At 35.2% G+C, this 15,829-nt stretch overlaps 1 protein-coding gene across 3 annotated transcripts in view; it reads left to right on the top strand.

The window, feature by feature from the left end:
- Nucleotides 1-15,829, top strand: part of DDHD1 (DDHD domain containing 1) — a 104,273-nt gene that overhangs the window by 80,107 nt on the left and 8,337 nt on the right. For all 3 annotated transcript variants that reach the window (XM_012451028.2, XM_012451029.3, XM_012451030.2), the window contains 5 exons: nt 5,782-6,044; nt 7,803-7,878; nt 9,667-9,816; nt 12,093-12,345; nt 13,373-13,564. In XM_012451028.2, the coding sequence (XP_012306451.2) occupies nt 5,782-6,044; nt 7,803-7,878; nt 9,667-9,816; nt 12,093-12,345; nt 13,373-13,564 (934 nt within the window). The remainder of the gene's footprint in view (nt 1-5,781; nt 6,045-7,802; nt 7,879-9,666; nt 9,817-12,092; nt 12,346-13,372; nt 13,565-15,829) is intronic.

Below are 15,829 nucleotides of genomic sequence, written 5' to 3'. Positions count from 1 at the left end.
AACAATAGGTGAATCTGGGTAAAGGTCGTATGAGTGATCTTTGTGCTATTTTTATTTTGCAACATTTTATATATTTGAAATTATTTTCAAATAAAAAGACACCGGGCATGGTGGCTCATGCTGGTAATCCTAGCACTTTGGGAGACCGAGGCGGGCAGATCACTTGAGGCTGGGAGTTTGAGACCAGCCTGGCCAACATGGCAAAACCCCATCTCTACTAAAAACAGAAAAATTAGCCGTGCATGGTGGCAGGTACCTGTAGTCCCAGCTACTCGGGAGGCCAAGGCAGGAGAATCTCTTGAACCCAGGAGACACAGGTTACAGTTCGTGTCCTTGCACTCCAGCCTAGGTGACAGAGTGAGACCCCATCTCAAAAGAAAAAAAAAGGTTAAGAAAAGGAATAGTTTCCCAGATCTCACAGAGATTCTCGTTCAGTGGTTCTTAGAAGGAACCTGTGATTTTGTATTTTTAACATTTTCCCTACTTGATACCATCCCAGGAATTCTGGGAGAACACTGCTTAAGGGATTGTGAAGAACAAAAGGGGTGCTTCCTAAGTGAGAGGTGGGCAAACATTATTCCTTTATTTTATTTTATTTTGAGACAGGGTCTCGCTCTGTCACTGAGGCTGGAGTGCAGTGGTACAATTTCAGCTTACTGCAGCCTCCATCTCCTGGTTTAAGTGATTCTCGTGTCTCAGCCTCCTCAGTAGCTGGGACTATGGGCACCCAATTTTTGTATTTTTAGTAGAGATGGGGTTTCACCATGTTGCCCAGGCTGGTCTTGAACTCCTGACTTCAAGTGATCCTCCCACCTTGGCCTTCCAGAGTGCTGGTATTACAGGCATGAGCCACCGCGCCTGACCTATTCCTATTTTTAAAAAAGAAAAGTTGATTCTACAAATTAAAATCTATTAATATGAGATTGGTGTTGGGTAATAGTCTAGAATAAATTATTTGAAAGTATATGTTTCCTTAGGGAAGGAATGATTAAGAGTAAGTCACATGCCTGGTGAATGAACCTTGTTTGGTTTATTTGAGAGGCATTTGAAAGAGCCTTTCCCTCCCCCGCCCCCAGCCTTCTTCTCTGAGCCTTTGTAGTCAAATAGATACAGATTCAAAAACTGCCACTTCTGTAATCTCAGCACTTTGAGAGGTTGAGGCTGGCAGATCACTTGAGGTTAGGAATTTGAGACTAGCCTGACCAACATGGTGAAACCCTGTCTCTAAAAATACAAAACTTAGCTGGGCATGGTGGTGTGCACCTGTAATCCTAGCTACTTGGGAGGCTGAGGCACGAGAATCACTTGAACCTGGGAGGAGGCAAGGTTGCAGTGAGCCAAGGTCACATCACTGCATTCTAGCTTGTGTGACAGAGCAAGACTCCACCTCAAAAAAAAACTGTCATTTAACCAATTATGTGACCTTAGATCAAATTTCTCACTTTGTTAGCTTCCTCACTTATAAAATGGGATAAAATAGGTACTGATAAAGTTTGTCATGAGGATTAAAGATGAAATGTTTATAAAGTTTCCAGTACAATTTGTGGTCCTGAGACATTCAAGTTATGATTGATTCTGTGTATATTTGTATTTATGAATTGCAAGGGCCATAATTTTTTTAATGTACTTATTCTGTTAACTTAAAAAGTAAAGATCAGTCGATAGAAAATATGGAAAGGAACATGTTTGTTTACTGTAATGAACTTTGTAGTAACACAGCTGTCTCTAAAGATAGAAGGGGACACTTTAAAATGGAGATATGCACTAAGGTAGAGGCTGAGTAACCAGTTCTCAGGGATGCTACTGAAGGGACTCCTACCTTCACAGCAGTTTAAATTACATCATTGCTGAGGTCCCTTTTAACTCTCAGATTCTGACATGCTCATGGGAGAACCCTAATTAATGATTTTCCTAATAATTCCTGAAAAGTCATGGTAGGGGAAAAGTTGTGTTTATCAATCAGTACTTCTCAGATGACTTTCTGAGGACTAGTTTAAAAAATCAACCAAAAAATTAATCTTAGACTATCAAGAGATCATCAGAGAGCCTTTGGCCCTTTCTTCAACCTTAAAGTAACACAAGAAATCCAGAGCTCTTGTATAAATCTGAGCTCTCTTTTCAATAGCTTCTAGAAATAAAGAATTATAAAGAGAATTGTCCTAGCCATATCTTGACATTATTTGAATTATTTAATTCATATATATGGCTAAAACTCTCTAAATTACATTTTCTTATTACAATTTCTTGAAGCAGGGAGAACAAAGGACTAACCATTCCTCAGCCATATTTTGTGTGTTTGGACTCACTCTTGAAACGGCCGGGTTTTTCCTCCTTACGTTCATTTCCTTCATAAATGTTAGCTCTTGAGCAGTGGTTATGGGAATTAGAAATCATTTTAAACTTTTGAAAAGCTATCCAGTGCTTACTGTGTAAGAGATTTGCTGACTTGATTAGATCATATTGTAGACCTAATAAATAATAAAATTAACATCACAGGGTGTATTGTTAATCTTGGCTGAGATGTCCCAAATGAATGCATTTGGTCACAAAGGGATCCTAATTGGGAGAATATAATTGGATCAGAAAGGAGAAGAAAAAGGGAAAAATAAATTTCCAATTAGAGTAGACTTCTTGGATGCAACGTCAATGTGAATTTATCCTTTCACTGATGAGTAGATGAGATATAGAAGCATTTAGAGGTAGTACAAAGCTATTTAAAAAGTTGGCTTTCAGAACCATAATAGCTGACCACAGATGTCCCATATATATGCATAAGCAATAGAAAAAGAAAATGCTACCAAATCCAGATATGCTCTAATAAGGAAATATAAAGGCCATTTCTAATCAAGTGTACAATTATTAAAACAGATGACATCATCAGCTCTTCAGAAACTGTGTATGCTATGCCTCATTCCATAGTGAAATATTTTAATATCAAATAGACTTTCTCTGCCTTAGATAATTTGCTCTTGTCTTTTTTATCCATATATGATTGCCAAACTAATGAAGTATTTGGTGTAGTGAGAGATGCTTTAAAATTTTGAATGTGAAATAGGTTAATAACTGGTAGTGTGATTTCCTTTTTTAAAAAAAACTTTAATATGGGAGTGGGCTGGTATTTTATAAAAACAAAAAGATTGGGTACTTTTTGTCAAAGTACTAAAGTGTATATCTTTTAGTGCTTTGAGATTTACATGGTACAAGTCTTAAAATCAAGGTCTTGAAAAATAAAAACTATTAAGAACCGTTGCTTTTTTATTTTTATTTATTTATTTATTTATTTATTTATTTATTTATTTATTTTTGAGACGGCATCTCGCTCTGTCACCCAGGCAGTGGCGCAGTCTCAGCTCAATGCAACCTCCACCTCCCGGTTTGAAGCCATTTTCCTGCCTCAGCTTTCTGAGTAGCTGGGATTACAGGCACGAGCCACAATGCCCAACTAATATTTCATATTTTTAGTAGAGTTGGGGTTTTGCCATGTTGGCCAGGTTGGTCTCAAATGCCTGATCTTGTGATCCACCTGCCTCCACCTCCCAAAGTGCTGGGATTAAAGGCGTGAGCCACAGCATCCAGCTGAACTGTTGCTTTAAAGGAAATTATTTTATCTAAGCATTAGCTTTCTCTGTACCTACTTTATGTAGATTGCAAATCAGGAAATTTATGAAATTTTAAGGATTGCTTGATATTCTTATCAAAGCCAAATCCAAAGCATAATATTATAGTTCCCTTCAAACAGAGCCACGTAGTATTCCATGCTGCATATTTTTTAAACTATATTAACTAGAGTTTTACTTACAACCCATGTCTTAGAAGGTGTTTATATGCATTGCCATTAAATCACTAGTTTCTAAAGTGTGGTCCTCAGGCCAGTAGCATCAACATCATCTGGGAGCATAATGAAATGCAAATTCCTAGGCCACATCTCAGCACTTATGGATCAAAAATTCTGGGGTGGTACCTAGAAATCTGTATTTAACAAGCCTTCCAGGTTATTCTGATGCATGCTGCAAACTGGAGAACCATTGCACTAAAGTACAGAATTCTCTCGTTCTTCCTGAGGAAAAAAAAAATGTCTAATTAAAATAAAACGTTTGCATTACTTCCTAGAGAAAAGGCAACTTATCATCCTTCCACATGCTGCAAGCTTGTCTTACGCTTTTCTTTCTTCACCAGCTGAATATATCTCATCAGACATGATAGTTTCAGAGCTTTAACTAGACCTCAGTATTGTAATATGGAGCTCTGAGATGTTAACAGAGAGACCATCATTCCTTTATTCATGTCACTGCTAACCCTGCCAATCATAAAGTACATAAAGAATGATTTTCAGGTTGTGTCAGCGGATAAAGAATGTTCAATAAAACCTGATAGTGGCTAGTTCTCTGTAGACATAGTAACAAGGTTGAAAACAGAAGCAACGAATAACCAATATTTGTATGTCAGAGTAGTAGCTGGCATATTAAGAAGTACTGAAATGAGAAGTTGAACATCCAGCAGGAAATTCATAATCAAATAGAAGTAAGCAATGGTAGGAAGAAGAGAAGACTGCCTTAACACTCAGGTCAGGTCCCAGGATGGGTTTTAGTAACAAAAGAACCTTATTCTTCTGATTTTATGGAGTATTTCAGTAATACTTGTTAAAGCTTAATTTCAAAGAAGGCAGTTTTACAAAGAAATGTTACAAAAATACTCCCTATGTTATTAACCTCTAAACTTAAAATAGCCCTGCTTTCCAGACATAGAAAACAACTTTTTACTTTCATGTCTGCATTTCCAACTTAGTGGGAATTTGAACTATCCAGTAGATCAACTTTAGTTTATTCTTCAATCATACAGTGGCCTTTTATTACCTCTATCTAAATGTACAATAATTTATAATAGGTTAGTATACCTGTTATCATAAACCCATATAGTCATTTCTAAAATTTACTGACTAAAAACTACAAGGTACAAAAATTTAGAATTGCACATGGAAGTTAAAATGAAGAAGTTTGCAGGGGTCTTTGAAAATCTTAATGGTATCTACATAGAACTTTGTTTTTTTTTTGTTTTTTTTTTTTTTATATATCTATGGAACTGCTGGCTTACACAGTTGATTTAAGGACTACAAAAGGATCTATGTAGGTAATATCTGCCTATATTCTTTTTTTTTTTTTTTTTTTTTTAAGATAGACTCTTGCTCTGTCTCCAGGATGGAGTACAGTGGCGAGATCTCGGCTCACTACAACCTCCAGCTCCCAAGTTTAAGTGATTCTTCTGCCTCAACCTCCCAAGTAGTTGGGACTACAGGCACACGCCACCACACCCAGCTAATTTGTGTATTTTTTTTTTTTTTGAGACAGAGTTTCGCTCTTGTTACCCAGGCTGGAGTGCAATGGTGCGATCTTGGCTCACCACAACCTCCGCCTCCTGGGTTCAGGCAATTCTCCTGCCTCAGCCTCCTGAGTAGCTGAGATTACAGGCACGCGCCACCGTGCCCAGCTAATTTTTTTGTATTTTTAGTAGAGATGAGGTTTCACCATGTTGGTCAGGATGGTCCTGATCTCTTGACCTCATGATCCACATGCCTCAGCCTATCTGCCTATATTCTTAGTGATGATATGGATTATAATATTATGTATACCTTACTTTATTCCTGCAAGATTTTGAAAGACCTAAGTTAATTTTAATAACCTAGGTATATTCAGTCAGTAATGTATGTTTTTCTACCTTAATATATTTGAGTTTAGAATAAGTCAGTGACAATCTAATATGATAATGTTTTCTTATTTCAAACAGCTAGTTAAAGGCCTTCAGCAAGAGCTGAATCGATTATATTCCCTTTTCTGTTCTCGGAATCCAGACTTTGAAGAAAAAGGGGGTAAAGTCTCAATAGTGTCACATTCCTTGGGATGTGTAATTACTTATGACATAATGACTGGCTGGAATCCAGTTCGACTCTATGAACAGTTGCTGCAAAAGGAAGAAGAGTTGCCTGATGAACGATGGATGAGCTATGAAGAACGACATCTTCTTGATGAACTCTATATAACAAAACGACGGTAAAATATCCTAATCTTCTGAAAAATTTTTTAAATTTCTTAATGGAATTACTGGACCTTTTGGGAGAAAACTAAAAATTGCATGATAAAGAAACAATGCATGGTTCAGGATACAAAGATTACTACATAGCTTGCCTAATCAAACTAGAGACTTAATTTTCATAGTAATTACATGCATTTTCCTACAGCATAAAATAAATTGTTTTGTTATTCTCCTTGTATTCCTTTCATCTTTTCTTGACAATTTGTTAGGACTGAAATTTGATACTTATTCCAAGCTTAGTCACTGCATAGAATCCTTACTGAAAATGTTTACCAGTTTATAAATGTTTGTAGTTTTACTGACCTTTCGAGGTGGGTTTCTAACTTTGTTATTATTCTGAAAATAATTTTTAAGTGCTTTTTCTGGCAAATACATTTTTTACATATGTTATATGTATAAACATAATTGTATGTGTTATATAATTATAGATATTATAATTATTTAATCATTTATGGCCTTCCCGATACTATCTTTTAATTCTTTGCTACTTTCTAACTTCATCTCTAGTTACATGCCTTATTGTCAGTGTTCTTTTTATCCAGTTAATTCTAAGATGACAATGAAAAATCACTCATTTTGATAATTTAGTAGCATGTTAAAACAAATGTGCTAATTGACGAAAATTTTTATTCATTTTGTTTTTGTCTTATAGATGTTAACTAAGGATTTTATTTAGAATCTTATTAAGTACCATAGGCTAGATACATAATATTATACTGTCAAAATAATTGATAGTTTTGAAATAAAGTATCATGTTTGGCAAGCCTCAGAGCAGCGTCTTAGATGTATAAATCCAGTAAAACTTAAAAAAATTAAAATAAATAAACAAGCAAATAGCATGGAAAATAACAGATTATTTTTTTTTTTTTTGAGATTGAGTCTTGCTCCATTGCCCAGGCTGGAGTGCAGTGGCACAATCTCAGCGCACTACAACTTCTGCCTTCTGGGTTCAAGTAATTTTTCTTTATCCCACCTCCCCAGTAGCTGGGCTAACAGGCATCTGCCACCACACCCGGCTAATGTTTGTACTTTTGGTAGAGATGGGGTTTCACCATGTTGGCCAGGCTGGTCTCGATCTCCTGACCTTAAGTGATCCACCCACCTCAGCCTCCCAAAGTGCTGGGATTCCAGACATGAGCCACTGTACCTGGCCAACTATAGCTTTAAAAAAACAAACAAACAAAAAAAACTTAATTCTATAGTTTACTAAATAGTTTACATAGTTAAGTAGCTATGAAACATTGTAATGGAAAATGATGTTCATCAACAGAGAAGGGTTAAACTATGGTTCATCTGCATTTTGGACAGTCATAGTTGTTAAAAAATATTGAAGTAGGTCGGGAGGCAATGAAAGGAATGAAAAGATCTCTAAACTATTAAGTATAGAAAAGAGAGAGAGAACAGTATATATGGTATTAACCATTTGGTATAATTTTTTAAAAAGTGTGTGTGTGCTTGTATATGCCTCACATTTTACTACCAAAAAACCTATTAACAGCAGTTATCATGACAACTGGAGATACTTTTACTGTTTCATAAATATTTATATGCTTTTTGTACTGTGGCAGAAACATTTATTAAACACTGTCAACCAGGATTAATGTGAGAGATAATGGGCCATCATCTGCATCTTTATACTTTAGTAAACTAACAAGCATCTAATATTTATGAAATTGTAAATACGTGTGTGTATATAATCTTATACCCCTTCTTAGGCTGAAGGAAATAGAAGAACGCCTGCATGGATTGAAAGCATCATCTATGACACAAACACCTGCCTTAAAATTTAAGGTAAGGAAAGAGCAATGTGTTTTTCAACATTTATCTCAGTATTTATTTTAACATCATTTGAAATATGCCTTTAGGATTCAAATGAAAGTTAATTATTCTATTTCAAAATAAATATACATTCATTTTTGTTTATTTTGAAAGAAATAAATCACTCTACAGGCATTGTGTATAAAATTGGAGGCAAGGACACTGTTACAGTATAGTCCAGGGGACAGGTAATGAGGTGAAATGTTAGATTCTGTTAATGTCTTATTGGATGTTGGGATGAGAAGGAAGGATAAATACAGAACCTCATTCATAAAGATGGTATATATGAGAGGTAGTAGTGTGGAGTTAGGCGGGAAAGGTATTATGTCTTGTATATAATTCAGTGCTGTTGACCACCCTGTTTTTCTTGAAGTCCTCTCCTCCATTGACTTCCATGATACTACTTTATCCTCTTTCTCTTTTTACTCTCCCTTCTATAGCTATACCTCCTCCTTAACCTGCTAATTAAATGTAGACATTCATCATAATTCTATATAAAGCCCTCCCTTATTCTGTGCTCCTAGGCAAGCCTGCTTATTCACTTGGTTTTACACGTCACTTCTATGATGGCGACTCATAGATTTGGATGATGACATATCCAATTCTATGCCTTGCGCTCTTAAGTTCTCAGCTACGTGTTACAGATACCTCAAACTTAACGATAAACAAAAAACAGAATTTTCCTAGAGTTCTCTGTTACAATGAATGGAGCCACTATCCTCCTAGTCAGCCAGACCCAAATCTTGTGAATTGTCTCTGACCCATTCTTCATCCTCACCCCCATTCAGTCATATTAATTCCAGCATATCCTCTCACACTTCCATTTCTGAATGGCACAGCTTGTCCTGCCCTATTTCAGATTTCCTCTTCCCTAAAGTCTTTCAGTGGATTCCTAACTTGCCTCCAAGTCACCAGACTCTCAATTTTCTAATTTACCCACACACTACCATCAGGTTTAACTCCTAAAATGTGGCTGAAATCATGTTCTCCTTCACTATCTATAAGTCCAACTTTCTTTGTCAGTCAAGGTTCAGAATATTGTCAATATTCTAAGCTACATTTTCCCCACACCAATTTTTTAGCCATATCGGACTATTTTTATTCTCAAAAATAAACCAGGTTATTTCCCACCTTGGCTTTAAGTTCATTTGGTTCTATCAGTCTGGAACATTATTCTTTCCAGCCCCAATATCCAGCCTCAACTGTAGAAACCCTTTATATCTTTTACTGGCCAATACAAATGCTACCTGCTCTGTAAAGGCTTCGGAGTTGGAATTATTTTTTTCACTCTCTTATAGCATTGTTTCCCTCTGTTGTGCATGTATTTTATTCTGCTTTACCCCACAGAACTGGAAATTTTGAGTGCAGAAGCTGTGCCTTATTGGTCTTTGTATCTATCACAGCACCTAGCTTATTCACACAAAGTAGTAGCTGAATAAATCTGTGATTAGTATATACAAATATGTAAGAAAATGATCCTTATCTTCCTTTTATTCAACTTCTATTAGATTTAAAAATAATGAAATATGGAAATAGATTATTATAGAATGGTTAATGGTTGGCAGAACCCATCTGGACAACTCTTATTAAAAACAAATATACTTCAGGAACAAATGCCAGGAAAAAAAAAAGAAGTAAAAAACACACAAATTTACTCAAAGATAAATTTATTATTTATATTTTGTCATATGTTATGCCCAGATTTTGTTGAAAAATAATACTTCACCATTTTTAAACTTTAAGATGACTTTATCATTTTAGGTTGAGAATTTCTTCTGTATGGGATCCCCATTAGCAGTTTTTTTGGCGTTGCGTGGCATCCGCCCAGGAAATACTGGAAGTCAAGACCATATTTTGCCTAGAGAGATTTGTAACCGGTTACTAAATATTTTTCATCCTACAGACCCAGTGGTGAGTTGCAATATATCAAATTGTTTGTAAAAAGAATCTATTGGCTGGGCGTGGTGGCTCATACCTGTAATCCCAGCACTTTGGGAGGCCGAGGCAGGAGGATCACCTGAGGTCAGGAGTTCGAGACCAGCCTGACCAATAAGGCGAAACCCTGTCTTTGCTGAAAAAACAAAAATTAGCCAGGCGTGGTAGTGTGTGCCTGTAATCCCAGCTACTCAGGAGGCTGAGGCAGGAGAATCACTTGAACCTGGGAGGTAGAGGTTGGAATGAGCCAAGATCACCCTACTGCACTCCAGTCTGGGCGACAGAGTGAGACTCCATCTCAAAAAAAAAAAAAAAAATCTAAGAAATCTTACAAGATGCCATTGAATTAATGAAAAATTCTTCATCTGATTATTAAATGTGTGTTTTGGTTAATTTGGGGTTCATGAGATAAAACACCTTAGAGATGGTCTGGTTATGTTGCACTTGTAATACAAGAACGTAATGTAAAAATATTATTCCCAGACTACATACCAGAGACAGGAGTCTACTGGACTTTCAAACCTTAACCAATTGTAATACCAGTAACCTAGAAACCATAAATCTTAAAAATCCTGCTCTAAATACTTTTTTATCTAAAGTATGCTACAATATTGGAATGTGTTTTGTAGACTGTGAAAATGAAAATATGCAAATATATGTTAAACATCAAAATAAATATTTTAGCCTAGTAGAATTGCAAAATGTTGGATTTTTTTATTCTCTATTATGTTTATGTTGTAAATATTTGTTTTTCATGAAAGCACTCCAAGAACCTTGCATCCAGGTAAACAGTGTAATGCCAAGTAAGATTTTTAGGCAAGAAAAATGCCTCCTTAAAACTTCTTGGGGAAAAGGCTAGGTTTAACTAAGTATTAAATTATTTTAAATGGCATTTATTCTCTGGGAAAAAAATAGCTTTATATAATTGTGGAAAGTCTTTTAAAGAATCCTTTTAGCTAGTACCAAATAAAGATAACATTGACTAACCATTCGAATTTTAGAAAATCTCCCATATGTTAAAGACTTAAAACTGCTATATTAACTTCACCAAACTGGAAGTTTAATATTCAAATACAAACTGTGCAATCCTGGCCAAGTTATTTCTGAGACTGTATCTTATCTGTATGATGTAGATAATAATATTTTGCCTTCTAGGATTGTTAGGATTAAGTAAAATGTATACAGCCAGCTAGACAATAAACATTTCATTAACATACACTCATTTTATTCATTGTCTCATAACTTGAAAGTGAATTTCATAGGTGTGCTCTGAGCCCTGTCCTTTGTGTATCTTAAACGTGGTTGTAATTTTAAAGGAGGGTTCCAGACTCATAAATTTTTATTATTCATTTTAAAGTTTTTCTGTGATTTTTTTTTTTAAATTAATACTTTTTAAAATAGTTAATGTCAGAATTGTGCAAGGCAGTTTTTATAAATGTTACCTGTTCTTTCTCACATCTCTGTAAGAGAGGAGGTGTTACTCCTTTCTACAGCTCAGGAAACTGAGGACTCTGAGACCCAGTGACTTGACAAGCATCATGTGGTTAATAAGTGACAGAGGCCAGCCACAGTGGCTCATGCCTGTTACCCCAACACTTTGGGAGACTGAGGAGGGAGGATCACCTGAGCCCAGAAATTCGAGACCCACCTGGGAACCATAGTGAGACCCCATCTCCATCTTTAAAAATGAAATAAAATTTTCTAAAAATACAAATTAAAAAATTAATAAGGGATAGAAACCAGAATATAAATTTGTGGGATTCTGACGGTATATACATTGCCCTTCTGCTGTCTCATCACTACTTCACATCAGACAGATGCTCTTACGCTGGCATATGATTTATACTGTTACCATATTAATCTATTTTAAAATAGAGCTTAAAAAGAGTTCCTGAAACACTAAAAATTGGCTTTATTTGCTGTTTCCCAGGATTACCAACTACTACTTCAGCTTTGTTCATGAGACTAAAATAAATGTAATTGTTATATGATATCAGAACATAATAAAAATATATTTCTCTGAAAAACTAATTGATAGACACTATTAGCCTAGACTGTTTTTCATAATTTCATTAGACCAACTACATATTAACAGTGAACAAATAGAAATACATGTTTGAAATAGTTATTGTGTTTTAATTAAATTCCTTCTCTAAGGTTTACTTAACACGCAATAGAGTAAGAACAGTTTACTAAAATCCAAGTGTTGTGTCTTAACGTTGTGTTTCTTTGAATTTTTTTTTTTAAACAAGGCTTATAGATTAGAACCATTAATACTGAAACACTACAGCAACATTTCACCTGTCCAGATCCATTGGTATAATACTTCAAATCCTCTACCTTATGAACATATGAAGCCAAGCTTTCTCAACCCAGCTAAAGAACCTACCTCAATTTCAGAGAATGAAGGCATTTCAACCATACCAAGCCCCGTGACCTCACCAGTCTTGTCCCGCCGACACTATGGGGAATCTATAACAAATATAGGCAAAGCAAGCATATTAGGTAATTTCTTTTAAATATTCCTTGTCTATAATATAAGCACATTTATAGGCATTGAGTTTGGGGGACTAGAAATAGTCTGTGTATTAGGAAGCACTCAATAGTTAATCCCCATGTCTAGAATTAAGTGTCCTCCCAGTGTTCATATTTGAGGCCCAAAAAGCTCTTAAGTTCTCTGATTAGATCAGATCTTGTAGTTTTAGAATATGAGCTAGCTGGATGGACCAGAAAAAGCTGTTATGAGAGTCAAGTCCCTCATTTTAATCTTGGTCCTACCACTTGCTTACAAGATCTTGAGCAAATAATACAGTTTTTAATGCTCTACTTGCTCATCTGTGAAATGAGAAAGTATTTGTGTTAGAGGGTGCTTCCTACCAACCAGTTCTCTGATCTGTTCTAAAAGTCTCTCAAAGTATGTAATTTCTGAGGACAACAAAGATGTTTAATTTTTCTTTGAACGATCCCCAGTACTAGCTTAATGTTTGCTGTGTCACTGAAACTCTATTGTGTGCTATTTGAATCTGTCCATTGCTTTACAAGTCACCTTAATATAAAATACCACAAGGTGGCACTATAAATAGGCTTTATCTGCAGGACTCCTTTGCAGTTTCCCTTTGTCATATTAATACATTGTTTATTGATGGCTTTTTCTTAAATACCCATTTATATTCACTAGTTAAGTATATCAATAGCAAGTCTATACTCATGTCGATAGCATAGTTCTTTTATTAAAGATTTTAATCTTGCCAAATATTTTAATGAACCATGATCACTTGAATAAAATAGAATCTTTATTCCTTTGTTTATATGTTCCTATGTTATATTCCTAGAACTTATATGACTCTCATTCTCTTCATCATTTTTATTTAGAAACCTACAATCTACATTATAATTTTGTTATGTTTCCACCCTGGAAAAACATGACTAGGGTTTGATCCCTCTGCCAATTGGCTATAATTATGGGTGATGCTCTTTAGCCTAGCGTGTGGTGTAATTCAACGGAATGACTACCCGGTTTTGTGAAATACAGGGGCTGCTAGCATTGGAAAGGGACTTGGAGGAATGTTGTTCTCAAGATTTGGACGCTCATCTGCAACACAGTCATCTGAAACATCAAAAGACTCAGTGGAAGATGAGAAGAAGCCAGTTGCCTCACCTCCTGCTACCACCATGGCAACACAGGCCCTTCCACATAGCAGTTCCGGCTTCCTTGATACTGCATGTTAGTTCCTACGTTATTTCCTTAAGTTTACACTGTATCTTTTTAAAACTTGGGGAGGGCAGGGAGATCTAAGATACTAATACTAACTAGTCAACTCTAAGATCTAAACTGTGCCTTAACTTTGAAGTAAAAAAATGCTTTCCTTCTGTTTATATTTTTAAGACTAATTTCCAGGAAAATACAGTTTTACTTTCTACATTGGTGAATTAACAGAACATTAATAATTAAGGCCTTGTGGCACAGGGGTCTTAAACATCAAGCATAAAACAAATCTCTTTAGGGTGAGTTCCTCCTGAATTTTTTAGATATGGTCTTCTCAGTCTCAAAAATCATGTAATTATTGCTTCAGATCTATGCTGTATCTGGTCTTGAGACTTTTAAAAACTGCTATACCAAAGTCATCCTGCTTCTAATCCCCCTGTTGCCTTCATCCAACCTAATTATAAGACCTTCAAAACTTGGGAATTTTATTGGATCTGCTGAATGGCTTCCACTTCTATCCCAGCTACCTAATGTAAAGTAGATATTCAAAAAACCAGTAAATAAATGGATACTTATGTTGGACTTAGCATTATAATGGATCTTTATTAAAGTGAAACACTAATACACTTAGTATATATTTGTACATATTTACTTTCAAGAGTCTGAACTTGACCATTATTTTTAGGTGTCCAGTAAAATAAAACTAAAACATCAAGTTTCATTTTTTTATCGACACCTATAAAGAAATACAGATTCTGAAACTAGTTATTCCTTTTCTATAACTATAGCAGGAAGAAAACTTTTCTCTAAAAATTTTTTAACAGATTTTATTTCAGTTACTTACAGTGTTGTGTTCTTACTGTGTCTGCTACTCTAAATTGTAACGCGATGGCATTCATTGCCATCCATCCTTAAAAAGGAAGTTCAGGTGTGACACTCCTAGAGGCTGAATAATGCTTCCACAGTCAACTCCACTCCAGGTTGAATTATTAATAGAGTTGAACATTCCTATTTGGGCCAACAGCATTTTTCATTTAATTCTATCTGTGCTAGACGCTGGGCACTGAAAATTTTATAATTTCAAGTCTAAGAAATTCAGTTTGGGACTTTGATATTTGCATTAAATATATTTTAGTTTTCCTATAAGAGTTCTCACACTCTTTCTAACTTGTTTCCTTTTCTACTTAATATTAAAAATATAATTGTGAAAATATAAAATTCTGTTGTGGCATGCAGAAACCTCTAACTTCCAAGGAAAATTAGTTTCAAAGAATTTTGTGAGGTAGCAGGTAAAAAGCCATGATTCTCTGTAATGTCATTAATGCACAAGAGTAGTGCTAGTAAACATTAGAATGAGTGTGGGAACAAGAAGAGCAGGGTAGGGTTTAAACCCCTAGGAAAAAGGGTAATGAACACATATGTATAGAATCCATAGGAGCTGAGGGAATAAAACTTTTAAAGTTTTTTTCTGTTTAACATAGTAATTTCAAAATAATAGAGAAACCCTCAGTTTTTCTTCCAGAACAGCAGTTAGTAGATGTGCATAACTGTATTGCATCTTTTTATTTCGAGAACTTGACAAAAACATACTATGTCATTCTTGCATATAAATTCTCTGATGGTCCAAATGGTAAACTTCTTGTCAACAAGACTCAATATGACGTAATCATGAGTCTTACACATATTCACATATTACACATATTCACCTCTAGATATAGAGATAACTATTAAAATTTGACTATTAACTATACTAAGATTCCGTCTTTTAAATCCTATCCCCAAGATTTGCTTTACTAATTATTTGACTTGCTTCAATAATGTAATCTGTGTAATTGTTGTAATTTCTCGTCGTTAGTGCTCTCTTGGTTATATCGTGCAAATCATAAAACTTTTCTTCATTAAATCTTCTTTCTGAAATTTGGTCATTGTGATTAGGTCATTCTGGCTTCCCTCCTTTCTTCCTTCTACTTACATTAATTGTGTCAGTTCTTCTGGATAACCTTTATTCTGAAGCTACGGACTTTGATTCTCTTGCTATTTGAGGCTAAAATGGCACACAGGCTTAGAATTCATGATCTGTCAGTTTCTTTGTGTGAAGTATGAGTGTTTTCAATTGAAACCTCTCTTATTTTCATCCAGCTGAAGCATCTTATATAACTATTCTTCATTTCTTTTGAAAAGTCTAGACTTCTTTTCTAACATATAATGAAAGGATCTGTTTCTTTTAGCATTGTTTTGCATCTAAGTTAGGAACTGAATTAGCTATGAATTTGCGGGATATCT

Source organism: Aotus nancymaae, unplaced genomic scaffold (assembly GCF_030222135.1).
Source record: "Aotus nancymaae isolate 86718 unplaced genomic scaffold, 86718_ANA_hifiasm-v0.15.2.pri h1tg000062l, whole genome shotgun sequence".
Lineage (NCBI taxonomy): Eukaryota > Metazoa > Chordata > Mammalia > Primates > Aotidae > Aotus > Aotus nancymaae.
Note: the sequence above shows the minus strand (reverse complement) of the source record. Positions and strands in the feature narration are given on the sequence as shown.